This window comes from Macaca thibetana, chromosome 7 (genome assembly GCF_024542745.1).
Source record: "Macaca thibetana thibetana isolate TM-01 chromosome 7, ASM2454274v1, whole genome shotgun sequence".
Taxonomy (NCBI): domain Eukaryota; kingdom Metazoa; phylum Chordata; class Mammalia; order Primates; family Cercopithecidae; genus Macaca; species Macaca thibetana.
In genome coordinates, this window is record NC_065584.1 from 159585200 (window position 1) to 159612062 (window position 26863).

Sequence of the window (26863 nt, forward strand, 5' to 3'; positions counted from 1 at the left end):
CTCCAGAGTAGCTGGGACTACCGGCATGTGCTACCACACTCAGCTAATTTTTAAAGTATGTTTAGAGACAGGGTCTTGCTATGTTGCCCAGGCTGGTCTCGAATTCCTGGACACAAGTTACCCTCCTGCTATGGCCTCCCAAAGTGCTAGAATTACAGGTGTGAGCCACTGCACCTGGCCAAGATATTATCTTCAGGTTTTTTTTTTTTTTTTTTTTTTGAGACGGAGTCTTGCTCTGTCGCCCAGGGTGGAGTGCAGTGGCACAATCTCCACTCACTGCAAGCTCCGCCTCCCGGGTTTACGCCATTCTCCCGCCACAGCCTCCCAAGTAGCTGGGACTACAGGCACCCGCCACCTCGCCCGGCTAGTTTTTTTGTATTTTTTAGTAGAGATGGGGTTTCACCGTGTTAGCCGGGATGGTCTCGATCTCCTGACCTCGTGATCCGCCCATCTTGGCCTCCCAAAGTGCTGGGATTACAGGCTTGAGCCACCGCGCCCGGCCCAGTTTTTTTTTTTTTAATAGTAATAGGATCTTGCTATGTTGGCCAGTTTGGTCTTGAACTCCTGGCCTCAAGCAGTCCTTCTGCCTCTGCCTCCTAAAGTGCTAGGATTACAGGCCTGAGCCGGTGCACCCTATCTGTAGCTTTTTTGTTGTTGTTGAGACAGAATCTCACTCTGTCACCCAGGCTGGAGTACAGTGGCACAATCTCCACTCACTGCAAGCTCCGCCTCCCGGGTTCACGCCATTGTCCTGCCTCAGCCTCCCAAGTAGCTGGGACTACAGGTGCCCCCCACCACGCCCAGCTAATTTTTTGTATTTTTAGTAGAGACGGGGTTTCACCGTGTTAGCCAAGATGGTCTCGATCTCCTGACCTCGTGATCCACCTGCCTCGGCCTCCCAAAGTGCTGGGATTACAGGAGTGAGCCACTGCGCCCGGCCCCTATCTTCAGTTTTTATAGGGAACTAAACATCTTGTGACTCTGGCTTACTTGGATGGCTGTTTAAGTTATTATTACCTTCTTCCTTAGTGGGTTATTCATTTACTTCCCTAATTGCTGGGTGCGGGGCTAGCTAGGTTCCCGAATCTCCCTTGAAGGGACTCAAAAGTTTTCCTTTATCTCCATACTTGCGGGCCAGACAGGCACCTAAGAAGGGTCTGTCCTCCATATCAATGTCTCTCAGGGCCTGATTGTATAAAAGGATGCACATTCCTCAGATAAAATCGCTTTTCTCAAGATAGACCAGCAAGAGGGAAGAAGTAGAAGGTTCTAGGTTCTCCACACACCCTAGTTTCCCTTACAGATAAGTTTTTCTGTATTGGAGGAGGGTGGCATAGGGTTGGGGGGAGGTCTGTATCTCCCAACAATCTAAGTTCTTCCTTCACTTTGCAGGGATACTATGAGCAAGTAACCCTGACTATGTTTTCTGTGGTAGTGGTAGTGGGCAGTGCTCCAAGAAGTCCTTGGGCCTCATTAATCCCTCATTCTTATCTGAGAAGGTTCCTATTGCTTGGTGTATTCGTTTGTTTTCATACTGCTAAAAAGATACCACCTGAGACTGGGTAATTTATAAAGAAAGGAGGTTTGGGCCAGACACGGTGGCTCACGCCTGTAATCCCAGCACTTCTGGAGGCTGAGGTGGGTGGATCACCTGAGGTCAGGAGTTTGAGACCAGCCTGGCCAACGTGGTGAAACCCCGTCTCTACTAAAAATACAAAAATTAGCCAGGCATGGTGGCACGTGCCTGTAGTCCCAGCTATTTGGGAGGCTGAGACAGGAGAATCACTTGAACCTGGGAGGTGGAGGTTGCAGTGAGCCAAGATCGTGCCAATGCACTCTAGTCTGGGTAAGAGTGAGACTCCATCTCAAAAAAAGAAAAAAAAAAAAGGAGGTTTGGCCTGATGTGGTGGCTCATGCCTGTAATCCCAGCACTTTGGGAGGCCAAGGTGGGTGGATCACCTGAGGTCAGGAGTTTGAGACCAGCCTGGGAAAAATGGTGAAACCTCACCTCTACTAAAAATACAAAAATTAGCCGGGCATGGTGTGTGCACTCAGCTACTTAGGAGGCTGAGGCAGGAAAATCACTTGAACCTGGGAAACGGAGATTGCAGTGAGCTGAGATCACGCCCCTACACTCTAGCCTGGACAACGGAGCAAGACTCCTTCTCAAAAAGAAAAAAAAAAAAAGAAAGGTTTAATTGACTCACAGTTCTACAATGGCTGGGGAGGCCTCAGGAGCTTATAATCATGACAGAAGGCAAAGGGGAAGCAAGGCATGTCTTAGATGGCAGCAGGAGAGAGTGACAGCGAGAAAGTGCCACATTTTAACACCATCAGCTCTCCGGAGAACTCACTCACTATCATGAGAACAGCATGGGGGAAACTACTCCCATGATCCAATCACCTCCCACCAGGTCCCTCCCTCAACATGTGGGGATTACAATTCAAGATGAGATTTGGGTGGGGACACAGAGCCAAATCATATCACTGGGGGAGTGGAGATGAGGGGAAGGAGTGGTATTCCAAAGCAGGAGGTATTGAGTACATTGTTTCATGAGTCTTGTATTATCCATTTTATTATTCCTTAGTGCATGGTAAAGCTTCCTTTGAAATGCAGGCTGAATTATCTGAGCCAGAGGACCCCAGGGGAGGTGAGACAGATACCCACACCTGGGCAGAGGATTACAGGGAAAATAGCAACCCCTCTTTCCCCTGGGCACATGTGGTAGAGGCTGTGGGAATCAGGGTATTGCAAGGGTGATGAGGGTAGAGTCAGGACTATAACTCCTCATTCTGGGTTCCCCGGAGCTTTGACTGCTGTGCTCCTGGCCTCAAGCAATCCTTCTGCCTCGGCTTGCTAAAGTGCTAGGATTACAGGCCTGAGCCACTGACTGCCCTCCTCCTAGGAGGCTGTTGACTGAGGAGGTCTGGATGTCAAAGCCTTTCACCACAGGATATAGCAAGATTACTGCAGAGTCAAGGCCCAAGGCCATCCTTCCCCATGCACAGCTCTTGCTAACTCCCCTGACTTCTCTGTGTGCAACTTGTAAGCAGCTCAGCCTGGAGTAGGAGTTGGGGTTCTGACTTTCTACAGCACCTGGGACAGGAAGGATCAGAGGAGCACAGAGTGCTGACTGCCTTGTAGGTGTCCCACATCATCCCATCTGACCGTTCAACAAGGGTGTCAGGCTGGCATTATTCACCCTATTCTATAAAGCTCAGAGAAGTGAAGGTCCTTGCATGTGACATTTACTATCATCATCACTAGTATGTCCCTACTCACATCACAGCAATTCTTTGCTCAAATCTCTAATTGCTAAGAGACTCGGAGTAAAACCCAAAGTCCTCACAATAGCAAGAGCCTGCAAAGCTCTGCCCCCTCGCCTCTCTTCTCTGACCTCCTCACTGCCCGTCTTACTCACTCTGCTCCAGCCACAGTGGCCTCCTTGCTGTTCCCTCCCGAACACGCCCGGCACAGTCCCACATTCCCGCCTTGCCCTGGCTTTCGCTGTGGCTGTTTCGTCCTGGAAGAACACTCCTGCCTTCCTCATCGCCAAGTCTGGGTTCCAACCTCACCTCCTCCATGAGGCTTGCCCAGACAGCCTTTTAAATTCTGCAGACTGCCTCCCACTCCCACCTGCCCCCTAATTTTTTGTGGCCTTGACCTTTCAACACACTACATGATTATTTGTCTGTCTTGCCTTCACCAGAATGTAAGCGCTCTACAAAGGCAGAGGGAAGACTGTCTTGCTCTCTGATGTATCCTCCAGCCCTTAGAACAGTCCGTGGTACTTAGTAGGCTTTCAGTACATCTGTGCCCGGCGATGGAAAGAATGAATGAATACTAAGACCGAAGATCGCGACCGTAAGCCTCTGGGCACTGGTGCCCCGGGGCCTGGCGGAACGCTCAGGGAACTACATTTCCCGTGAAGCTCTGGGCGCAGAGGGCCGCGCGGGCTGCCGGGAAGGACATACGTGCTTAATCCCGGTGCAGGGGGCGAGCATGGCGGCTCCGCGAGGTGAGCCGTTGGCCGGGGTGTTGGCGAGTGTGTTGGTGGCGCGCGTCCTGGGGACGACTCCCGGCATGATCGGCCAGGTTGAGTCCGCTCCTGGCGCTCCGCGGAAAGATGGGTGGGTGCCGGGTAGAGGTGGGGCCACCTGCGATGGGGACTGACCTTCGAGGGGAGGGGGCCCTTCTAGACGTCGTGCCGTGGGATAGGCACCTCCTGCTCCCTCCCCGCCACCCCGCCTCAGATCAGCACAGGGTCCTTACTGCTGCCCATCTGACAGTTGGGAACATCGAGGCCTGCAGCTGAGGAGGGGTCTCATCCAACAGCCTACAAACCCCTTATTTACTCTGTCGCCAGTGAGCACCCCCGGCTCTTGCTTGGTTTCCTGGGACACTAGGGTGAGGCCTGAGGAGCGGAGTGGCAGCTGACCCTGTCTGTGCCCCTAGTATTCCCACTTTCCTGTGCGGTGCAGCAGTATGCCTGGGGGAAGATGGGTTACAACAGCGAAGTGGCGCGGCTGTTGGCCAGCAGTGACCCACTGGCCCAGATCGCAGAGGACAAGCCCTATGCAGAGGTGAGTCCCGGGCTGTATTTCAGCCTACTTTACCCGCAGGTCAGGAGAAGGGGCCTGAGGCAAGTCATAAGAATCAGCTGGGAAGGGTGAGGCAGCAAGGAGGGAGGAGGCCCACTTGGCTCTTCAGGCTAATGGACTAGAGTGTTACCAAAAAGAAGAGTGTTACCAAAAAGAAGAGAGGTTTTGTCATAACAGGCTGGGATTTCCAGCACTCTCCTTCCCCCAACCACTCTTAGCACTTAGTGAATTTTAATTCAGCCCTCTTTGACAATTCAGTTTTTTTACTTTGACTGGTTTTTTTTTGCATTTTTATTAACCTAAAATATTTCTCCTGCCTATTTAATGAAGAAAAAGCCAAAGCATAGGAAGGCTTTCGCCTCTGCTTCTGAAACTGGAAGATGTATGTTAACCCTGAAAGAATCATTTAAGAGTTATAGTTTTTCTGCTACCTTGACAGTGCAGGTGTCATTCTCCTCTTTGGACAGACAGAGAAGCTACATCTAAAGAAGGGAAATAACTAGTCCAAGGCTCCACAGATGGCTAGAGGCAGAGTCTGGAAAAGGGCCTGGGTCTGCTGCCTCCCTGTATGTCCACGATGGCATGAACATTTGTATCCAGACCTGAGAGGCCTTTCCCAGGACTCAGTTGCCCTCTGGGGAGCACAGCATAACGGATTGGGACAGGCCAACTCAGGGTGCCAGGTTTCTCCCCCTTCCCCTCCCAAGTTTCCTGTCTTTCCAGTTGTGGATGGGGACTCACCCCCGAGGGGATGCCAAGATCTTTGACAACCGCATCTCACAGAAGACCCTAGGCCAGTGGATTGCTGAGAACCAGGACAGCTTGGGCTCAAAGGTCAAGGACACCTTTAATGGCAATCTGCCCTTCCTCTTCAAAGTGCTCTCAGTTGAAACACCCCTGTCCATCCAGGCACACCCTAACAAGGTAAAGGACAGAGTGCGGTGCAGAGGTCAGGGTACAGAAGGGCTTATGCTAACGCCCTCCCATTACTTTTACTGCCACTTTTACCTCACCCATGCCAGGCTCCTGCCCAAGGCCAAATCCAGGCTGACAACTCCCAATTTAGCTCTGCAAAGCCACATGCAGCAACTAAGTCTAAGCAAACAGCTGACCGGCCTGTGCCAGGGGAGTTTCTCTAAGCTCATTCCAAGGGGCTCGTTCCTGGTCTTCCCTCACCCAACCCAGATCTATTCATATCTGCCATTTACTAACCTGCTTTCAGGAAGAGTTCAACTTGCAGGGCAGGGCAGGGCAGGTACCCTCAGCTCCACCCCCTTGGAGTCTTCCTACACAAGCCTGAGTCCCATTCTAAGCAATTGTGGATCAAAACTCCTTCCTTCTTTTTTTCTCTGAGACGGAATCTTGCTCTGTCGCCCAGGCTGGAGTGCAGTGGCACGATCTCAGCTCACTGCAACCTCCTCCTCCTGGTTCAAGCAATTCTCCTCCCTCAGCCTCCCAAATAGCTGAGACTACAGGCACGTGCCACCACACCTGGCTAATTTTTGTATTTTTAGTAGAGATGGGGTTTCACCATGTTGGCCAGGCTGGTCTTGAACTCGTGTCCTTGTAATCTACCCACCTCAGCCTCCCAAAGTGCTGGGATTACAGGTGTGAGCCACTGTGCCCAGCCAAAACTCCTTATTTCTGGATATACCAAGTAAGACCCAGAGAAGGGAGGGATTTACCCAAAGCCACACAGCTTGTTAGTGTCAGAGCTTGGCCTGGTGTTTGGGTTTCCTGATTTACAGACCAAGCCTCTTGAAGTCTGCCCCAGCTTTTCCTTGGATTTGCCCCATTTCCCTTCCCTGGGTTGGCTGAACCCCAAGTTTCTGCATCATGCTTTTTTTTTTTTTTTTTTTTTTTTTTGAGACGGAGTCTGGCTCTGTCGCCCAGGCTGTAGTGCAGTGGCCGCATCTCAGCTCACTGCAAGCTCCGCCTCCCGGGTCTACGCCATTCTCCTGCCTCAGCCTCCCGAGTAGCTGGGACTACAGGCGCCCGCCACCTCACCCGGCTAGTTTTTTGTATTTTTTAGTAGAGACGGGGTTTCACCGTATTAGCCAGGCTGGTCTCGATCTCCTGACCTTGTGATCCGCCCGTCTCGGCCTCCCAAAGTGCTGGGATTACAGGCTTGAGCCACCGCGCCCGGCCTCTGCATCATGCTTTGACTGGGCTCCTTGCCAGAGGTAGGCAGCCACTGCCATCCTGTGACTGGGGAGGGTGGACAGCAGGGGCTAGGTGGCACTGGTGTTCCTGCTAGGTAATGGCTGTACCCTCACCATCCTCCTCTTCCCCTGGCCACCCCACAGGAGCTGGCAGAGAAGCTGCACCTCCAGGCTCCACAGCACTACCCCGATGCCAACCACAAGCCAGAGATGGCCATTGCCCTCACCCCCTTCCAGGGCTTGTGTGGCTTCCGGCCAGTTGAGGAGATTGTAACCTTTCTGAAGAGTAAGTTGGGCAGAATGCTGAAGGTATGCGTATTGGGCCAGGGATATCTGGGAAAGCACGATGATAGGAACAGTGGCTGAGAACAGGGGTCACATGTCACAGGCACTGAAGGGCCTCATGAAGCAGTTTTTGGAGCCAGTGGTCCAGGCCAGTGAGACCAGGCTCAGGTGTGGTTGCCAAGGGCTGGTGGTGAGTGATTGGTTTCTACTGCAAAGTTTACTTAGCATTGCTGGCTCTTTGGTTAGGGCTGGGATGGGACGGCGTCCTCCAACTCCCCACTTGTGTGGGTTCCATCTTACCATTCCTGATATGGGCCCTGGGCCTGGCCTTCCTGTAGAGGTGCCTGAGTTTCAGTTCCTGATTGGAGATGAGGCAGCAACACACCTGAAACAGACCATGAGCCATGACTCCCAGGCTGTGGCCTCTGCTCTGCAGAGCTGTTTCTCCCACCTGATGAAGAGTGAGAAGAAGGTGGTGGCGGAACAGCTCAACCTGTTGGTGAAGCGGATCTCCCAGCAAGGTGGGCATGGTTATATTCCTGGTTGGGTGCAATGCTCTGACCTGGGCTCCCCGGCAGACACCAGACTCTAGGGACAGTTCTCAACCCCCTTGCCCAAGTGGAACACTAAAAGGGGCCCAACTTAGATGACCTGTTGGCAACTTAGCATTGCTTTCCTAGTCTTTGTGGAGCAGAGCCCTTCTTAGTTGAGTGCTGCTTCCCAACTGGTCATCTTCTCCAGATGGTTGGAGGCAGACTGGCATACAAGACTCTTAGGATGCCTTCCACCTAGGCATTCTGAGATTTTCCCCAGCCCTGCAGCTGCCGTCTATGGATGGACTTGTATCTTGGGGCTAAAGAGGCAGGAAGGGGACAAGAGCATCCTCCGTCTCCTGGAAAGGCCTGATGCCTCCAGCACTCGGTCATTTGATCTTTCCTTTACCTGCTGTGTGCCCGATCTTGTGCTAAGAAGAGTTCAAGAAGTAAGTCAACTGTGACTTTGGGAGGCCGAGGTGTCAGGGTCGTGTCACCAAAAAACTAGCCGGGCGCGGTGGCGGGCGCCTGGTGGGGAGTCAGGAGAACACCCGGGAGGCGGAGCTTGCAGTGAGCTGAGATCCGGCCACTGCACTCCAGCCTGGGTGGCAGAGCGAGACTCCGAAAAAAAAAAAAAAAAAAAAAAAAAAAAAAAAAAAAAAAAAAAAAAGAATAGACAGGTGTTGTCGTGCACAAGCAGTAAGAAACACGAAACATAACAGACTTGCAGCAATGAGCTTATGTGGTGCAGGCAATAAGTTCTCAAGATTCTTAGCCTGGCAGCCACAGCTCACACCAAGGCTGGAGTGCAGTGGTGCGATCTCGGCTCACTGCAACCTCCACCTCCCAGGTTCAAGCAGTTCCCTGACTCAGCCTCCTGAGTAGCTGGGATTACAGGTGTCCGCCACCACACCCGGCTAATTTTTGTAGTTTTAGTAGAGACAGGGTTTCACCATCTTGGCCAGGCTGGGCTCAAACTCCTGACCTCATGATCCACCCGCCTTGGCCTCCCAAAGTGCTGGGATTACAGGCATGAGCCACCGTGCCTGGTGCCACAGCCCCATCTCTAGTTGGCCCAGAGCTCTCTCTTTATTTTACCTCTACAGGTTTCCCCTGTTACCTTTGAGCCTTAGGGGACTATTTATTTTACCCAAGCATATTTTGTTTAGAGTGTGTGTGTGTGTGTGTGTGTGTTTTGAGGTCTCTGTTGCCCCAGGCTGGAGTGCAGTGATGCGATCTTGGCTCAGTGCAGCCTCCGCCTCCCGGGTTCAACCAATTCTCCTGCCTGAGCCTCCTGAGTAGCTCGGATTACATGTGTGTGCCACCACGTCTGGCTAAGTTTGTATATTTTAGTAGAGACAGCTAGGATTACAGGCGTGAGCCACTATGCTGGGCCCCTTGCCTCACTTTAAAGAAGCTTGGCTGTGCGTGGTGGCTCATGCCTGTAATCCCAACACTTTGGGAGGTTGACGTGGGCGTATCACTTGAGGTCAGGAGGTTGAGACCAGCCTGGCCAACATGGTGAAACCCCATCTCTACTGAAGATACAAAAATTAGCCGGGCAAGGCAGAGGTTGCGGCAAGCCTAGATCGTGCCACTGCACTTCAGCCGGGACGATAGAGCGAGGCTCTGTCTCAAAAAAAAAAAAAAAAAATGCTGGGCATGGTGGTGTGTGCCTGTAATCCCAGCTACTCAGGAGGCTGAGGCATGAGAATCACTTGAATCCAGGAGGTGGAGGTTGCAATGAGTCTAGATCGCACCACTGCACTCCAGCCTGGGAGACAGAGCAAGACTCTGTCTCAAAAAAAAGAAAAAAAATTAAAAATTAAAGAAGTCCAACCTTGCCACTCTACCCAGGCTGAGCTCATTTTCCCGTCGTCTCCAGGACACATCTTGGCCCTCGGCACATTCTGCCTTATGCTATCTGGAGTAGGGGACTTAGAGAGATTCTCTGAGACAGAACTTTCTTTTTTTGAGACGGAGTCTCGCTCTGTTGCCCAGGCTGGAGTGCAGTGGCACAATCTCGGCTCACTGCAACTTCCGTCTCCTGGGTTTAAGAGACTCTCCTGCCTCAGCCTCCCGAGTAGTTGAGATTATAGGCACGTGCCACCACGCCTGGCTTTTTTTTTTTTGTATTTTTAGTAGAGATAGGGTTTCACCATGTTGGTCAGACTGGTCTCAAACTCCTGACCTTATGATCCGCCCGCCTCGGCCTCCCAAAGTGCTGGGATTACAGGCATGAGCCACCGCGCCCGTCCAAGACATAGAACTTTCAGTGTTAAAAACTAGAAAGTCGCCGGGTGTGGTGGCTCACACCTGTAATCCCAGCACTTTGGGAGGCCTAAGTGGGAGGATCACTTGAACCCAGGAGTTCGAGACCAGCCTGGGCAACATAGCGACACCCTTTTAATTCTGCAAATTAAAAAAAAACTTAACTGGGCATGGTGGCATGCACCTGTGGTTCTCACTACTCAGGAGGCTGAGGTAGGAAGATTGCTTGAGCCTGGACAGTTGAGGCTGCAGTGAGCTATGATTGTGCCACTGCACTCCAGCCTGGGTGACAGCGAGACCCTGTCTCAAAAAAAAAAAAGGAAAATTCAGGCATGTTGTTTACCCTTCATGAAACTTTTGAGTTATCTCCCTAGATTTTGAGCTCCGAGAGCAGTGGTTCTCAACCAGGGGACATTTGGCTGTCATCTGGAGGCATTTTTGATCGTCAAAACCCAGATGGGGTTGCTAGTGGCATCCTGTGAGTGGAGGCCAGGGAAGCTGCTAAACATCCATCAGTACACAGGACAGCCCCCACAATAAAGAATTACCTAGCCCAAATGTCAGTAGCACCAAGGCTGAGAAATCCCATCCTGAAAGGACCATACTCTAGCCCTTTTAGTGGCTAGTATAGTCCTAGGCATGTGAACAGTCAAGATATGATGAAAGATGGTATTTGTATGGACTGGAGTATCAAGCAAGGCTGGACCCCCAAAGGGCTGGAGGCGTGGCCAGGACAGGGCCACTTTGGCTTCTGGATTCCTGTGGCAGGGACCTTTTCCTAGGACTCCCTGGCCAATGTGGGGCTATGAACAGCACTGAGTATGCCCCTAAGTGACCTTGGGGTGCTCTGTGACCCTCAGTGGCTGCTGGAAACAACATGGAAGACATCTTTGGGGAGCTTTTGCTGCAGCTGCACCAGCAATACCCAGGTGATATCGGCTGCTTTGCCATCTACTTCCTGAACCTGCTTAACCTGAAGCCTGGGGAGGCCATGTTTCTGGAGGCCAATGTGCCCCATGCCTACCTGAAAGGAGGTGAGCCACATTTCAGCAGTGAGCCCCACTGCCATCCCTGCTGGGCCCTGTTTCCCTGTCTGGACAAAAGGAGAAGGGTGGTCAAGGAGACCCCCAAGGACCTTGCAGCTCTGACCTCTGAGGGTTCCTGAGCTCAGCAAGCAACAGCTGGTAGGGATGTTGAATGCATTTAGCATTGAACACACCTTGAATCCTGCCACCAACCCTATGATGCCATGCTACTGATTTTAAGCCCTGCCAGTCAGTGTGGGAACCATGATTTGAACATAGACTATACTGGATCAAAGCTGTTGTTCTATGTCACAGCCTTTGTATGTCTGTCCTATCTACCCAGAGATTTTTACACTAAAATACGCATGTTGCCACAGAAGGATGCCACCTTTTGACCGTTGGCTGCTTATCCACACATGCCTCATGCACAGGATTCTGTCGTAGAAGTGGGAGACTACAGAGTTGGGGCTTCCCAAACCCCAGGGGTTAACATGGCTCCCCTCTGACAGTGACGGGTGACCTGTCACCTGTTTTTGGTATTTGATATCTCAGCCCCATTCTCCCAGAGAATACAATTCATGGAAATTTTTGCCTAACTTGGCATGGGATTCATGGAGCTCAGGTTAGGAGGCCCACAGCTGGAGAGCCAAGGCATACTTCATCAGCTTAGCACATGACGACTGTCTCTCCAGACTGCGTGGAGTGCATGGCGTGTTCAGACAACACAGTTCGTGCTGGCCTGACACCCAAGTTCATTGATGTGCCAACCCTGTGTGAAATGCTCAGCTATACCCCTAGCTCCAGCAAGGACAGGCTCTTTCTCCCGACACGGAGTCAGGAAGACCCCTACCTCTCAATCTATGACCCCCCTGTACCAGACTTCACCATTATGAAGATGGAGGTGAGTGAGGGGCCATGATGGGTGTCCTTCATGTGCCAAGAAAATCTCTGGCAAGGGTCACGATATAGAGGACACCTGGGGCTGGGTTTCCTGTCAAGCCCACTTGGTGGAGGGTGGCCCCAGGGCCTGCCCATTCCTCCCTATACCAGGGACCAGGCCTCTATGCTGACTGAGCCTGGGTTGTGGGAGAAGGTGGCAGAGCTCTCCTTTGTGCCTTGGGGACTGTCCTGGGCCCATGAGCTGATGAGAGCAGAGTCTGAGCTGCATTGCCTTATCGTTTCTTCCTGCCCAGGTCCCTGGCTCTGTCACTGAATACAAGGTCTTGGCACTGGACTCTGCCAGCATCCTCCTGGTGGTACAGGGGACAGTGATAGCCAGCACACCCACAACCCAGACACCAATCCCTCTGCAGCGTGGTGGCGTGCTCTTCATTGGGGCCAATGAGAGTGTCTCACTGAAGCTTACTGAGCCGAAGGACCTGCTGATATTCCGTGCCTGCTGTCTGCTGTAGAGGCTGCAGCCTCCCTAGCTCTCCTCTGCCAGCCACCCTAAATTCCAGCCAGCCTTGCCTCCTGAGGCCCAGCTCAAGCACCCTTCCTTGCTCTGGACTCTTTAGGTATATCCTAGAAGAGCTGGGGTGGAGGAGGGAGCGTGAAGATAGTGACTCCTGAACACACCCAGGTAGAACCATCTTCTTTGGGGATGAAAGGCCTGTGTAAGGGGTCTGATACTCCCCTTGTCTTCCCTCTCTACTCCTCACTACACCTGAGCCAGGCTCTTGCCAACTCTGTTCCAGCCTATGGCTTTAGGCTAGCTGGTAAAATATGTGACCCAGCCGGGTAATTTCTAAGAACAGGGTTCTAGTGCTGGGACTGCCCATTTCCTCAGCTGCAGAGGAGGAAAGGGAAAGGGTAGGCCTGTGGACTAACACTGTTTACACCCTTTTATTCTGTCAAAGCAATTAAAGGTCACTTGTGTCGAGGCTGTGGAGTAATGAGCACTCAGCCTTGGGGGTACCTGTTCTAAAGTGGGCCAAAAGAGCCCTCCCTGCATGATGCCCCAGTTTTTGCTTTATTCCTACTTCATACAGCTTCCTGGGGGTGGGCAGGCTACACTCCAGAACGCTTGTATGGGAAGGAGTGGGAGAGGAAGCCAGCTTTGGCCTCAGAGGCACAGCTTGCAAGCAGCCCTACACAGAGGTGGCTCAAAGGATACACCAGTCACCAGTGCAAGACTCTTTGCTCCTGTTTTTCAATTGGCCCTAGAGAAGGGGTCAGCAAACCAGGCAGGCAGGCCAGTTCTGGCCATACCTGTTCATTTCCATATGGTCTGGCTGCTTTCAAGCTACAGTGGCAAAGTTGAAGAGTTGCACTGGACTATACGGCCTGCAAAGCTGAAACTATTGATCGTCAACCACTTCTCTAGAACATACTCAACTGTTGCAGATTACAGGGACTCAGGAACCGAATTAGACAATTTTCACGGTGAGGAGAAGCCCAGTTAGCTTTCCTAAACTGGCAGGAAGTGCGAAGGAGGGAATCTCTCCCAATGCCCTGCTCCAGGGGTGGGACACACCTGCAAGAAGCTGTCAGCTGTCTGCTGCTGCTGAGGTTTCTGACCTGCAATCGTAGATCCTGTCACAACAGGCTAATCACTTAGTCCACTGGCTCCTTCCTGTGGGATAAAGGTTTAAATTCATACAAAAGAATCTTTCTGGGCTTCTGCCCACACTAAAGTCCCTATACAATAGAGTCCCAGGAAACCACCTTCAAAAATCTCCTGGGTTTTGGCCGGGCACGGTGGCTCACGCCTGTAATCTCAGCACTTTGGGAGGCCGAGGCGGGCAGATCACGAGGTCAGGAGATCGAGACCATCCTGGCTAAAATGGTGAAACCCCGTCTCTACTAAAAATACAAAAAAATTAGCCGGGCGTGGTGGCGGCTGCCTGTAGTCCCAGCTACTTGGGAGGCTGAGACAGGAGAATGGTGTGAACCCGGGAGGCGGAGCTTGCAGTGAGCCAAGATCACGCCACTGCACTCCAGTCTGGGCAACAGAGTGAGACTCTGTCTAAAAAAAAAAAAAAAAAAAAACTGGGTTTTTTTGCCTCCAAATTTTCTTCAGCTAAAGAACAATAAATATGAGCTGGAAAGAAAGGTTCTGCTAAAGGGAACCCATTCTATAGAAGTGACTTGCAAGGGCCTATTTCACTCATGCTGTCCAATGAAAGAGGCCTGAAAGTTGTACCCACTGGGAACAGCAGAAAGGGGAGGGAGTTTCCACAAAGAATTGCTGCAGTCAGCTAATTAAGCTATTTCTTCATTTCACGATATCCAGGATATTCTTTTTTTTTATTTTTATTTTTTGAGACGGAGTCTCGCACTGTCTCCCGGGCTGGAGTGCAGTGGCACGATCTCAGCTCACTGCAACCTCTGCCTACTGGGTTCAAGTGATTCTCCTGCCTCAGCCTCCCGAGTAGCTAGGACTACAGGCGCCTGCCACCACGCCCAGCTAATTTTTTGTATTTTTAGTAGAGATGGGGTTTCAGTAGAGACGGGGTGACAGGATCTACGATTGCAGGTCAGGTCAGGCTGGTCTCAAATTCCTGACCTCATGATTTGCCTGCCTCGGCCTCCGAAAGTGCTGGGATTACAGGCATGAGCCATCGTGCTCGGCCAAGGCCTTTCTTTAAAATCCTGCTGCAACACAGACACAGCTCAACTAGTGTGATTGCATTTATTCTTATAAAGGTACAGAGCTGTAGAAGTACAAGCCAAGAGTTCTGCAGAGTAGTACATAAACACCATATGGTACCACTCCTGCTGGGAGGTAAGCCTGGATACACCCTTCTCCCCAGGAAACTGTCACCTGCAGAACACCCAGCACTCAGAATTAGGGCAGTTTGGCCCTGGGCACATTGGTGGTATTTTGGTATGTGGCCACTGGCCCTAAACAACTGACCATTTCTACCCTGCCTCACTGTACTCTCCCACCAGGTCCGTCCAGCTTCTTCTACAAGGTAACACCCTCCTACATGGGGTCAGCCAGCTCAGAAACCTCTTCTTCAGGGACAGCTGCTGCTGAATATGCCAGAGTTGATTATTACAACAACAATGAAGAGGGCCTTGGTTTTGGGGTCCTACCACCCTCACCCCTAGCAGCTGCTAAACACCCAGGCCACTCTGCCCTGACCACCTCCCTGACAGAGATGTGGGTCTATACTTACCTTCCACAGACACCTCCCAGCACGCACTGGGGTCCCTCTACCCGCGCCGATGTCTTTCTTTACACTGTGCTACATTTGATCCCTTTCCACATGTGCACTTCACCTCTGCAGACACAAGAAAGGCCTGGACCTGGTCTCTGCAGATGGGGAAGGGGTTCTGGATGGAGATGTTTTTGCTCTCTACAGGCATTTGCACAAAGTGCTCAGAATGTTGGCCACCTGCGTGGAGCTGCAGAGTCCCATTCCAGAACAGAGTAACCATCTGCCTCCTCTCTTCCCAAGACCCCAAGCTGGCATGACTCTTGTCTCTGTCCTATCTCCCTGCTGCGATGCTGCTAGCTGGTAGAGTAAGTCAGCCCCTAGATACTGTATATTCCTCTCAACCTTCCATGGTTTGAGAAAAACACAAAGATAGATGTCCATCAAGCACTCACAGGATTACCATTGTGAGGACAGTTGTCAGACAAATAACAAATAAGGCTGTATCTTTTTATTAGACTTTCTCATCTTCCGGTCACCCCTTGTGGTAGAGCAAAAAGAGTGTGTTGTCCCTCATATGCCTCTAGTGGTCACAGGACCACTAGGGAAAGAGAGTGGATACTTTTCCATGTAGAACCTATACCCCAATCCCAACTATTGGGCTGGGAACCCTGTCTATGCCCATTCAAAGCTCACCTTGTGGGCCTGGGAGGTTGAGGCTGCAGTGAGCTGTGAATGCACCACTGCACTCCAGCCTGGGTGACAGAGACCCTCTCTCCAACAAAACAGAATGCTCACCATGGTTCTGAGTGAAGCCAAAAAAAAAAAAAAAAACCTGTTGGAAAAATTCTAGAAAGAGGCTTGGTACAGCGAAATTATGCCTGTTCCTGCTGTTTGGGCTGGGGGCTGAAAGACGCTGTGTTACACCCAGAGGTCTGCTTAAAGCCCAATCCTGAGTATCCAGTGAGGCCCATGCTGTGACCAGAAGAATCTGGCAATAGAATGGTCCATACCGCAGTGAAGGGAGGCCCTTTACACTGGTGGACTGATTTCCTCAGGCAAGGGTCTAGGAGCTGGCTTAGGTCTCTCCTACCCTTCCTGTCTGTAAGCCTCAGTCTAGGACAAAGCCCACACAGCTGTATACCCACTCTCACCCATTGCTACTTCTCAAAAGTTTAAAAGCTAAACAAATAGGAAGGCACCAGACTGCTCCCTGTAGCTCCCTCTGCTGGTAATAATAAAAACTGCAGGCTTCTGGGGCCAGCCCCAGTACCTTTGACCCAATCTTTAGCTTCAAAGACTGGGTGAGGAAACTCACCAAGACCAAGGAAATACAAATAAATAAATATGAACATGTCGGAAGTTTTTCTCCTAACTAGGGAAGGGCGAACCAGAATCACTAAACTCACCCAGACAGTTGGACCAGTTGGGGATACCCCAGGTCCGAGGATTCTGGAAGCCAGGATCCTGCTGTGTCATTAAGCAACCTATGATCCATCATAGTTAGACAGGTGCAACCTGAAGAGGGACAAAAGGACTAACTTTATGCTCTCTTGAAGGACAAGCCTGCAAGCCATCTTAGAGCTAGAAATAGAGCAAATGGAATTTCTCGAACTGGTCTCAAACAGTTAAATTCTTTTTTGGATTGCCAGCTATAATAAACTATAAAGTGCTATTTTCTGCCTCCATACAACACTATCAAGCACAGCCTGGGCACAAGAGCTCCCTTTTTGCCTCCCTGAAGCACTATGACAAATACCAGTCAAGCTGTCTGCAAGTGTTTTCCTTAGCCACCTTTGTCACCCACCATAAGAACCAGTATTCCTCTGTCCTGCCCTTATTAAAGTGACTTCTCCAAACTCTGCTCCAACAGCAGAGGAAAACTGCAGAATTCCACCTATCAGCCGACAGCCCAGATGGGGGTCTTTGGCCTGAGAAGCAACAGGTAAGGGCTACCTGCAGGTTACTTTCTAGGGGTCAGCGACTCCAGTGCTCACTGCACTCTGTGAGCTATGAGTGGCCAACAGGGCTCTGTAGGCCTCGTGGTGAGCAGGGCCTATCTTGGAGGGTAATGTCTACTGGAGGGTACAGGAGGAAGAGTCCCCAAGACAGCACCAGCAGCAGGAGCACGCTGAAGAGGCCATGGGCTTAGGGGGGATGAGGTCCAAGTCCTCGTCATCTGGAATCTCATCCAGGTGATACCCATCCTGAAGCAGCTGCCGGCTCACGTCCTGGTTCACCTGCTAAGAGAAGGAGAGGAGGGAACTATAGGCCAAGATGCAAAGCAGAAATAACTGCTACTCAAAAGATAGGCCCACATTCCCTTACCAGGGCTTCCTGTCCATGTCCCATCCCAGGCCAACCCCAGACATCCCAGGACTACAGGAGGAAGTGCCACCTTCTCCTACTTGTGCCTCAGTCAGCAGTAAGCCTTAGTACTGTCCAAGCTTCACTGTCACTGACCCCCAGGGGATCTGTTCTCACTAAATCCTGAGGCATTCATAAAAATATCAAGTTCCCAATTATGTTTGAAATCAGTGCTCTGACTGTTCCCACTGGGAACCCAGACTAGTCCCTATCAAGGCTGAAAAATATGGGATAATGATAACAGAACAATGGGCTACCGTAGCAGAACATGGGTTACAGCGGAAGGGGGTGGTGAGCAGCTTTTTCTACACACTGCCAGTTAGACTTAGACTTATCCTTTGATGCCAGCAGAGCTGGGTCCCTACAAAAGTGGAATCTGTTGGTTGGTTTCATCAGTTCACTGAGCATAAGAAAAATAAGGCTGGGTGTACGGTGGCTCATGCCTATAATCCCAGCACTTTGGGAGGCCGAGGAGGGTGGATCGCAAGGTCAGGAGATCGAGACCACCCTAACACGGTGAAACCGCATCTCTATTAAAAAACAGAAAAAATTAGCTGGGTGTGGTGGCGGGCGCCTGTAGTCTCAGCTACTCGGGAGGCTGAGGCAGGAGAATGGCGTTAACCTGGGAGGCGGAGCTTGTGGTGAGCTGAGATCACACCACTGCACTCCAGCCTGGGCAACAGAGCGAGACTCCATCTCAAAAAAAAAAAAAAAGAAGGCTGGGCACAGTGGCTCATGCCTGTAATCCCAGCACTTTGGGAGGCCAAGGCGGGTGGACCACTAGGTCAGGAGATCGAGACTATCCTGGCTAACGCGGTGAAACCCCGTCTCTATTAAAAATACAAAAAAAAATTAGCCAGGCGTGGTGGTGGGCGCTTATAGTCCCAGCTACTCGGGAGGCTAAGGCAAGAGAATGGCGTGAACCTGGGAGGTGGAGCTTGCAGTGAGCTCAGATCGCACCACTGCACTCCAGCTTGAGCAATAGAGCAAGACTCCGTCTCAAAAAAAAAAAAAAGAAAAAGAAAAAGAAAAAGACATGAGGCTAGGGAAAGTGTAAGACTTCCTCTTAGACACAATCTTTGACACTCAGACATTTAAGGACGACACAATTTGCAAACTGCTCTATTCTGTGGCAGAAACTCAGAGATTAGCCAAGACTTCCAGGAGAGTAAGAAAAGCCAGTGGTGTAGAGTCAGGTCCCCAGCACTTCACCTGTCAAAGGGAATGAGCTGCAAATGCCAGGATTTTACATCCCTGTGTTTCTATCTGGGACAGTCACTCTGGAAGAACGTCCACATGGCTATCCCAGGAGTGTTTTAGCCTGAGTTTTCTTTTTTTTTTTTTTTGAGACAGAGTCTCACTGTATCGCCCAGGCTGGAGTGCAGTGGCTCACTGCAAGCTCCACCTCCTGGGTTCACGCCATTCTCCTGCCTCAGCCTGCCGAGTAGCTGGGAATACAGGCGCCCACCACCACGCCCGGCTAATTTTTTATATTTTTAGTAGAGACGGGGTTTCACCGCGGTCTTGATCTCCTGACCTCGTGATCCGCCCGCCTCGGCTTCCCAAAGTGCTGGGATTACAGGCATGAGCCACCGCGCCCAGCCTAGCCTGAGTTTTCATAGATGGAACAAATGAAGAAACAGAAGTTGTTTGGTCTGGAAGAAAGCAAGCTTGGTAGAAGATGGGCAGGGGAGAGACAGAAATGCTGATCTCAGAGAGACTAGAGTTGCTGTGTGACATAAGAAAGCAGGTCAAGGACCAGTGGACCCATTCAGATTAAGGAAGATTTATCTAAGAGCTACTCAAACAAAAAATTGTGTGTGTGTTGAGGGAAGGGTGGGTAGCAAGGCTCCTTGGAGGTGGTGAGTACCCAATTACAAAAAGCATTCAAGTAAGCACAGACTAGTAAACACTTAGCTGGGATCTATCAAAAGGATTCCTTTTCTAAGCTGTGGCCTAGAATACTTTATTTTAGAGTCTTATTTTAGAGATAGGGTCTTGCTATATTGTCCAGGCTGGTCTTGGAACTCCTAGACTCAAGCAATCCTCCTGCCTCAGCCTCCCTGGTGGCTGAGACTACAGGCATGTACCACCATACCCAGCTTACATGACTTCTGAGATCATTTCTAGCCCTGAGTCTATATGGTCTCCTCGATTCTCAACAGCCCTCCTTGGTCACCTATACCTCCACTGGGAGAAGAGGGCAGAATGGAAGACTGTAGAACAGCCCAGAAGTCTGGCACAGTACTGTGCTGACAGCGGGCACCAAACAAGCATTTGACAGTGGTGGTAATGCTGCCTGCAGCCTGGCCCTGCGCAGAAAGGTGCTCTGGACTTGCCTCTGCAGAGGAATACCCGGAGGAGTATCTGGATTCCAGCTCCCCATCACTAGGAGAAGAGGAAAACAGTCAGTTCAGGGAGGTACCTGTGGCGCATGACTATAAATCATAAGGTGGAGAGCATGCAAGGGCATCTGGAAAACTTGTGAAGCAAAGGCCTTATACAACAGAACTCAAGCCCAAACAGGGTTCCCTCAATGGTTCTGGCAGGAACAGGGTCACTCTCACTAACAACGCAGACATAACAGGGCAGGATGATCCACTGGACATTGGTGCTCCAAATTCTAGAGCAGCATGATTACCTATGAGTCTTCTAACCAAGCCATCCTGGGAAGGGATATTGTTCAGAAGAGAACAGCCCTGGAATATACATGAAGGGCCTTGGAGGAGACAGGGAACAAGCAAAGGCATCAAGCGATCTTCAGTTCCAGCCAAGCTGCTTCCCAAGGGGGTATTTCCAAGGGGAGCACTCACCTGTCAGAGTCGAGGGACACCAGGTTTTCATCTGGACTCTGGCTAAGAGCAGTATAGCCCTTGTTAAACTTCACTGACCTGAGGGGAGATGGGGGAGAAGAGACCAAGCATAGATGAAAGCATAGGCATTTCACAGGGATAGCCAGAGTCCTTGCCCTGAAGGAGAAAGAATTGACTGCACTACTGACTTGCCTTCTCCCTGGTCACAGCCACCACCACCTGCAGCTCCATGTACCTGGCTACAGTGCCTCAGAATGTGTACGTCCTCATTCTTTTTGTTTTTGTTTTTGTTTTGGAGACAGAGTCTGGCCCTGTCACCCAGGCTGGAGTGCAATGGCGCCATCTCGGCTCACTGTAATCTCCACCTACTGTGTTCAAATGATTTTCCTGTCTCAGCCTCCCGAGTAGCTGAGACTACAGGTGTGCCCAGCTAATTTTGTATTTTTAATAGAAACAGGGTTTCACCATGTTGGCCAGGCTGGTCTCGAACTCCTGACCTCAAGTGATCCACTCGCCTCAGCTTCCCAAAGTGCTGGAATTACAGTCGTAAGCCACCACGCCCGGCCTGTATTATACTCCTATAGGTCTTGGAAAAAAGCACACCTCCCCTTGCCTGAACTAGGAAAAGCACCCTCTCCCCACTTATTTAATCAGAGGACACAAAAACTGCAAGCCTTTGGGTAAAGGGTTAGGGTTAACCTTCACTTCTCCGAGTTTCAACCCTCATCTGTAAAAGGAGGCATTGAATAAGGTTCTATTCAGCTCTGAGAGTTTACTATTCTGTTGAAAACAAACAAACAAAAACAGGTCTAGCCGTTCCCATACTGCTCTTCGTCCTCATTCCTGGGGACTCCAGCCACCATTCTCCTCCCTAACAGAGGAGGAGAAGGATAGTGAATGAGCCCGTGCACTCACAGAACTCCCTTATTCCGAAGCTCTTTCTCTGATCCTGTCACATCCTTAAAGGAAAAGAGATTGTTCCTCTTCCCATTTTAAAGATAGTGAACCTGACAGGTTGCACCAGGGGAATCGCTAGCTCGGCCTTAAACCAGAGCACCCTGTCTCCCGTCCTGGGGATTAAAGCCTTCTCTAAAACTGCTAGCACAGAGGAGGTGTGGCGCCTGCTGAGACCTTTTCCCTGAAGAGTCTGGGCGGTTCGGCGAGGCCCCCAGCATGCCTTTTCTCCGCAGAACGGCCTTGGCCAGGTCCCGGTGCTTCTCTGGAAGTTAAAGGGCCCGGGTCAGCCGGGTCTTCCCCACTCCGCAGCGTCTCCCGAAGGCTGGGAGGCCGCTCTTTCCGAAAGGATTTTAAGGGGCGGGAGCAGGCTGCAGCTAACCCCTTCCCTCCGGGGCCGAGGCCCAGCGAAGCTCCGGAGCCCGCCCTGGGGACGCGGCCGCCCGCCCAGGGACAGACCTCTCACGACCATCGGGCCACACTCACGCAGCTTGGCTTGAATGGAGGGTGCGCGCGTCACCATGTATGGCCCCCGCTTCTCCACGGCCGCGGGGGTGCGCTCCCCCAGACGGAGGGCTCTATTACCAATCTGCCCGGAGGGTGGCCCCGCAGCTCCCGGCGCGCGGTCCCGAGCCCCGCTAGGCCGGGGTCCCGGGGTAGACAACCGCACCGCGCGCCCGCTGAGCTCCGCGGTCGCCATGGCCGGGCTCCGCCCTGCCGGATGATGCAGCCCCGCCCGTGGCAAACAAGCGGACGGCCGAGGGAGAGGCGGGCTGTCTTTTAGCAAGAGCGGTGCGCAGGCGCAGGTCGTCCTCTTCCGGAGCTCTCCGGTTCGGTAGTCTGGGTACTTGGCCCAAATATTCCGCCCTTCTTTCCGGGAGGCCGGCCAGTTCCGTTTTCGCTCTTGGGGTAGGCGGCTTGAGCCTGGTGATGGTTAGGCTCAGTTCTGCCTCTAGTGGAAATTAAATACTGATATTGTTGTGGGGCTGCGCGTGTGCGTCGGTCGGGCGCCCACAGTTTGAGTCCTGGCGCGCCGCACTCTGTACTTCTCGCAGCGTCTCCTTGGGGGTCTCCCCACATATGGAGCTGCCAGAGAGCAGACTTGAGTTGAAGAGACATGAGGACAAGCGTTATCAGCGACCTTTTCTAGCAAAAGAAAGAGGCCCCAGAGGTTAAAGAACCTTGTGAAGGTGACACACCTAGAGGCAGTAATTGCGCTGATCCATCTGACTGACGCCAAACCCCACCTTCTTTTTTTTTTTTTTTTTTTTGAGACAGAGTCTCGCTCTGTCGCCCAGGCTGGAGTGCAGTGGCGCAATCTCGGCTCACTGCAAGCTCCGCCTCCCGGGTTCACGCCATTCTCCTGCCTCAGCCTCCTGAGTAGCTGGGACTACAGGCGCCCGCCACCGCGCCCGGCTAATTTTTTGTATTTTTAGTAGAAACGGGGTTTCACCGTGGTCTCGATCTCCTGACCTTGTGATCCGCCCGCCTCGGCCTCCCAAAGTGCTGGGATTACAGGCGTGAGCCACCGCGCCCGGCACCCCACCTTCTTAACACCACCAAGAGGTGCCTGTGACCTTGGACAAGACCTGACCCTCTCTAGGCCTCAGTTTCCACATTTAAAAATAGAGCCAGTGTCACTACTCATTGTTCAGTGAGGCAAATAGGCGTTGAAAAGGCGGGTGAAAGTGCACTCTGAGTCTGTGTGTGGTAGGCTATGTGTCAGGGCTCTTGAATTCTCTAGCCCCCAAGGGATGTGCTTGTGACTGGCTGGAAAGAAACTCCAGATCCTTGTGGAACTCCCAAATCTCATGAGGCTGTCCCTTGACTAATTTACTGGCCTCAGTAGGGCAGGTCAACAGTGTGCAACCTCTGAGCTCACAGGGACACGCAGACCGTTGCGTGGCACTATGCCTTGGGCAAGAGAGGTAAAAAGGAAGAATTTAGGGCTGAAGTTTTCAAAAATCAGAAGCACAAAGGAATCCTTACCATTTTGGTAGATTCTCCCCACTCCCCATGATGTTAGACTGTTTTTGCCTCCAGAAACAGCAGGTACATATAGCTCAACTTAGTATTTAATCATTATAATCTAATGAAGCCAATAGTTATTCTTGTTAAACAAATGAAGCTTAGACTTGGTGAAGTTTACCAGTTAAGTGATAAACCTGGAATTTGTACCCAGCTCCCTGTGGACTCCAAAGAAGTAGTTTTCTGGCGGGGCGCAGTGGCTCACATCTGTAATCCCAGCACTTTGGGAGGCTGAGGCAGGCGGATTACCGGAGGTAGGGAGTTCAAGACCAGCTTGGGCAACATGGTGAAAAGTGAGCCGAGATCGGGCCACTGCACTCCAGCCTAAGCAACAGAGAGAGACGCTGTCTCAAAAACAAACAACTCCCCCACCAAAAAAAACAACAACAAAGAAGTGGTTTTCTTCTGGTTATGCTGATGGAGACTTCACCAAGAGCCAAATATGATTTAAACCAGCAGTCTCCAACCTTTTCGGCACTAGGGGTTGGTTTTGTGGAAGACAGTTTTTCCATGGGGTGGAAATGGGGTAGAAAAAAGCTGGTTTTGGGATGATTCAAGCACATTTATTGTGCACTTTATTATTACATTACAATATATAATGAAATAATTGTACAACTCAACTTAGAATCAGTGGGAGCCCCAAGCTTGTTTTCCTGCAACTAGACGGTCCCATCTGGGGGTGATGGGAAACAACGACAGATCATCAGGCATTAGATTCTCATAAGGAGTCCACAATCTAGATCCCTTGCATGTATGGTTCACAATAGGGTTCATGCTGCTATGAGACTCTAATGCCACCGCTGATCTGACAGGTGACGGAGCTCAGGTGGTAATGTGAGCAATGGGGAGCCGCTGTAAATACAGATTAAGCTTTGCTCACTCATGGACCAGTATCCATCCATGGCCTGGGGCTTGGGAACCCTGACCGAAACCCACTTAATGTCACAAAATCACTAGGAACTTGTAACAAAACTGTGAGAGCCTTCATGCACGCTCTTCCCAATCTTCCATCAAGAATGCTCTTAACTGCTGAGTGACTCAACATAGACCCTGAAGCCAAATTATTTGCTGTCACCTACTGGCAAATTATTAAACCTCTTTATGTCTCAGTTTCTTTAGCTAAGTGGAGATAACAGAACCCATCTAATGGAAGTGGAATTGTGAAGTTCAGTTGTAAAGTGTTTAGAATGACACCTGGCATATAGTAAGTGTTCAAGAAATATATGCTATTATTTACACAACCCTTATACAGCATTACAAGGATTTAGTGTTCATTCTCTCATTTGACTTTACACTCCCCAAGGGCAGACTGCCTTATTCACTTTTTAGCATAAGGTTATAGTAATAAATATTTGTGGAATTAATATCCTATTTCTGCTCTTTTGGTTAACTAGTATCATAGAACTTCGGGGCTGGAAGAGATCTTAGAGATTATATAATTTAAAGTCATTATTAATGAAGAAACTGTGATCTTGTGATAGTTGTGCTCAATGATCCTGGCCTGGATGTGGGCAGTTCCCTTTTCCACTTAAGAAATTATGTCCACTAGGGCTCACGCCTGTCATCCCAGCACTTTGAGAGGCCAAGACAAGTGGATTGCTTGAGGCCAGGAGTTCAAGAGCAGCCTGGGCAACATGGCAAAGCCCCGTCTCCACACACAAAAAAGAAAAATTAGCTGGGCATGGTGGTGTGTGCCTGTGGTCTCAGCTACTTGGGAGTCTGAGGTGGGAGGATCACCTGAGCCCAGGCGGTTGAGGTTGATCTGACAGGAGGTGGAGCTGCAGTGAGCTGTGATGGCACCACTGCACTCCAGCCTAGATGACAGTGAGATCCTGTCTCAAAAAATAAATAACTTACAATTTAACAAAAGAAATTATGTTCACTAGGAATCTAAGAAAAATAAATACCCACCCCACCACCAAAAATGCCCCCAACCAACTCTAGGTTGTAAGGGGATGAGGTTCCAGAGCAAGAATTGCCACAGCAGAAAGGGCACAAAACCCCGCTTCCTTGCCCCGGCTACTCAGACCTTAACCCAGTGCTTGTGCTGGCTGCCCTGCTGGGCCTAGGGCTCCTCAACTCAGCATAGCTTTATTCATCTCCTACTGTGTCACAGGTGCTATGCTGGGTCCTGTAAACCTAGTGATGACAAATAAGGTATCTCCCAGTTCCCAGTCTTGTTTCTTTGTATTGGGGGGTAGGGAATCCTTGGGGAGAGTTTATCGGCTGTTAGGAGCAAGGACTACTACCTTGGCTTTTGGAACCCTCATTGGGCAGTTATTCTTTATCCCTGGCTCTAAATCTAAGTTATTCTCTAAACTTTCTTGGTCCTGGAACAGATGTGGATCCATCATCAGTTAAGAATTCTCGTTCTGCTGTTGACTGGAGCTGATTCCTTCATACAGGCAAGTATCTGAGGTTAAACATTAAAAGAGATGGAGGACAGATTTTTTTTTTTTTTTTTTGAGATGGAGTCTTGCTCTGTTGCCCAAGCTGGAGTGCAGTGGCGCCATCTCAGCTCACTGCAAGCTCTGCCTCCCGTGTTCATGCTATTCTCCTGCCTCAGCCTCCCAAGCAGCTGGGACTACAGGTGACCACCACCACGCCTGGCTAAGTTTTTGAATTTTTAGTAGAGATGGGGTTTCAGTGTGTTAGCCAGGCTGGTCTCGATCTCCTGACCTCGTGATCCGCCTGCCTCAGCCTCCCAAAGTGCTGGGATTACAGGCTTGAGCCACCGCGCCCAGCCAGAGATTTTCTTTTTATCCTGCCACTTCCCTTTCAAGCTCTCTTTTTTTTTTGAGATGGAGTCTTGCTCTGCTGCCCAGGCTGGAGGGCATGGTGTGATCTCGGCTCACTGCAACCTCCACCTCCTGGGTTCAAGCAGTTCTCTGCCTCAGCCTCCCAAGTAGCTGGGATTACAGGCGCCTGCCACCATGTCCAGGTAATTTTTGTATTTTTTTTTTTTTTTGAGACGGAGTCTTGCTCTGTGCCCCAGGCTGGAGTGCAGTGGCGCGATCTCGGCTCACTGCAAGCTCCGCCCCCCCGGGTTCACGCCATTCTCCTGCCTCAGCCTCCCGAGTAGCTGGGACTACAGGCGCCTGCCACCTTGCCCGGCTAATTTTCTTGTATTTTTAGTAGAGACGGGGTTTCACCGTGTTAGCCAGGATGGTCTCGATCTCCTGACCTCGTGATCCGCCCGTCTCGGCCTCCCAAAGTGCTAGGATTACAGGCTTGAGCCACCGCGCCCGGCCAATTTTTGTATTTTTTTTGTTAGTAGAGAAGGGGTTTCACCATGTTGGCCAGGCTGGTCTTGAACTCCTAACCTCACAATCCACCTGCCTTGGCCTCCCAAAGTGTTGGGGTTACAGGCGTGAGCCACCGCGTCCGGCTTCCCTTTCAAGCTCTCTTCCCATCTCAGAAGCCACTGTCTCACCAGGTTGTGGCCTCTAGCCCAAGGAACTTCTCTCATTATTGGTAGAGTACAGATAACTAGATAGGACCGATGAATCTGCAGGTCTTTAGGGAACCAGCCCCACCATTGTCCTCACAGTTATATGCAAAGGTATGGCCACAGCTGTGGAGGGCTGCTGTGGTTTGTCTCTACCAAACCTGATGTTTACATTTGATCCCCGGTGTTGGAGGGGGGGCCTAATAGGAGGTATCTGGGTCATGGGGGTGGATCCCTCACAAATACATTAATTTCCTCTCTGAAGGTAGTAA

General features: G+C 51.0%; 6 protein-coding genes across 10 annotated transcripts in view; 3 read left to right on the top strand and 3 right to left on the bottom strand.

Moving 5' to 3' along the window:
- Positions 1-12761, top strand: part of MPI (mannose phosphate isomerase) — a 60463-nt gene extending 47702 nt beyond the window's left edge. The window contains exons 2-9 of one of the 5 annotated variants that reach the window (XM_050799872.1): positions 3991-4019; positions 4457-4584; positions 5326-5526; positions 6909-7050; positions 7388-7570; positions 10714-10887; positions 11571-11779; positions 12072-12761. In XM_050799872.1, coding sequence (XP_050655829.1) covers positions 4004-4019; positions 4457-4584; positions 5326-5526; positions 6909-7050; positions 7388-7570; positions 10714-10887; positions 11571-11779; positions 12072-12290 — 1272 coding nt within the window. In that variant the 5' untranslated portion in view covers positions 3991-4003 and the 3' untranslated portion in view covers positions 12291-12761. Of the gene's footprint in view, positions 1-3987; positions 4132-4367; positions 4585-5309; positions 5527-6908; positions 7051-7387; positions 7571-10713; positions 10888-11570; positions 11780-12071 lie in introns of those variants that run through there. The other 4 variants (XM_050799873.1, XM_050799874.1, XM_050799875.1 and 1 more) reach the window with 4 other exon arrangements.
- The window catches only part of CSK (C-terminal Src kinase), a 278351-nt gene that overhangs the window by 109059 nt on the left and 142429 nt on the right, over positions 1-26863 (top strand). The gene's annotated exons all lie outside the window — the stretch shown is intronic.
- SCAMP5 (secretory carrier membrane protein 5) overlaps positions 1-26863 on the top strand; it is a 201334-nt gene that overhangs the window by 61754 nt on the left and 112717 nt on the right. The window lies entirely within an intron of this gene.
- The window catches only part of ULK3 (unc-51 like kinase 3), a 297486-nt gene that overhangs the window by 53870 nt on the left and 216753 nt on the right, over positions 1-26863 (bottom strand). The gene's annotated exons all lie outside the window — the stretch shown is intronic.
- The window catches only part of SCAMP2 (secretory carrier membrane protein 2), a 427899-nt gene that overhangs the window by 45994 nt on the left and 355042 nt on the right, over positions 1-26863 (bottom strand). The gene's annotated exons all lie outside the window — the stretch shown is intronic.
- Positions 14499-26863, bottom strand: part of FAM219B (family with sequence similarity 219 member B) — a 128456-nt gene continuing 116091 nt past the window's right edge. Inside the window, exons 2-6 of the mRNA XM_050799906.1 lie at positions 21602-21831; positions 21293-21380; positions 20162-20239; positions 19688-19736; positions 14499-17221 (exon numbers count right to left, since the gene is read on the bottom strand). Of these exons, the coding sequence (XP_050655863.1) occupies positions 17057-17221; positions 19688-19736; positions 20162-20239; positions 21293-21380; positions 21602-21815 (594 nt within the window). The 5' untranslated portion in view covers positions 21816-21831 and the 3' untranslated portion in view covers positions 14499-17056. The remainder of the gene's footprint in view (positions 17222-19687; positions 19737-20161; positions 20240-21292; positions 21381-21601; positions 21832-26863) is intronic.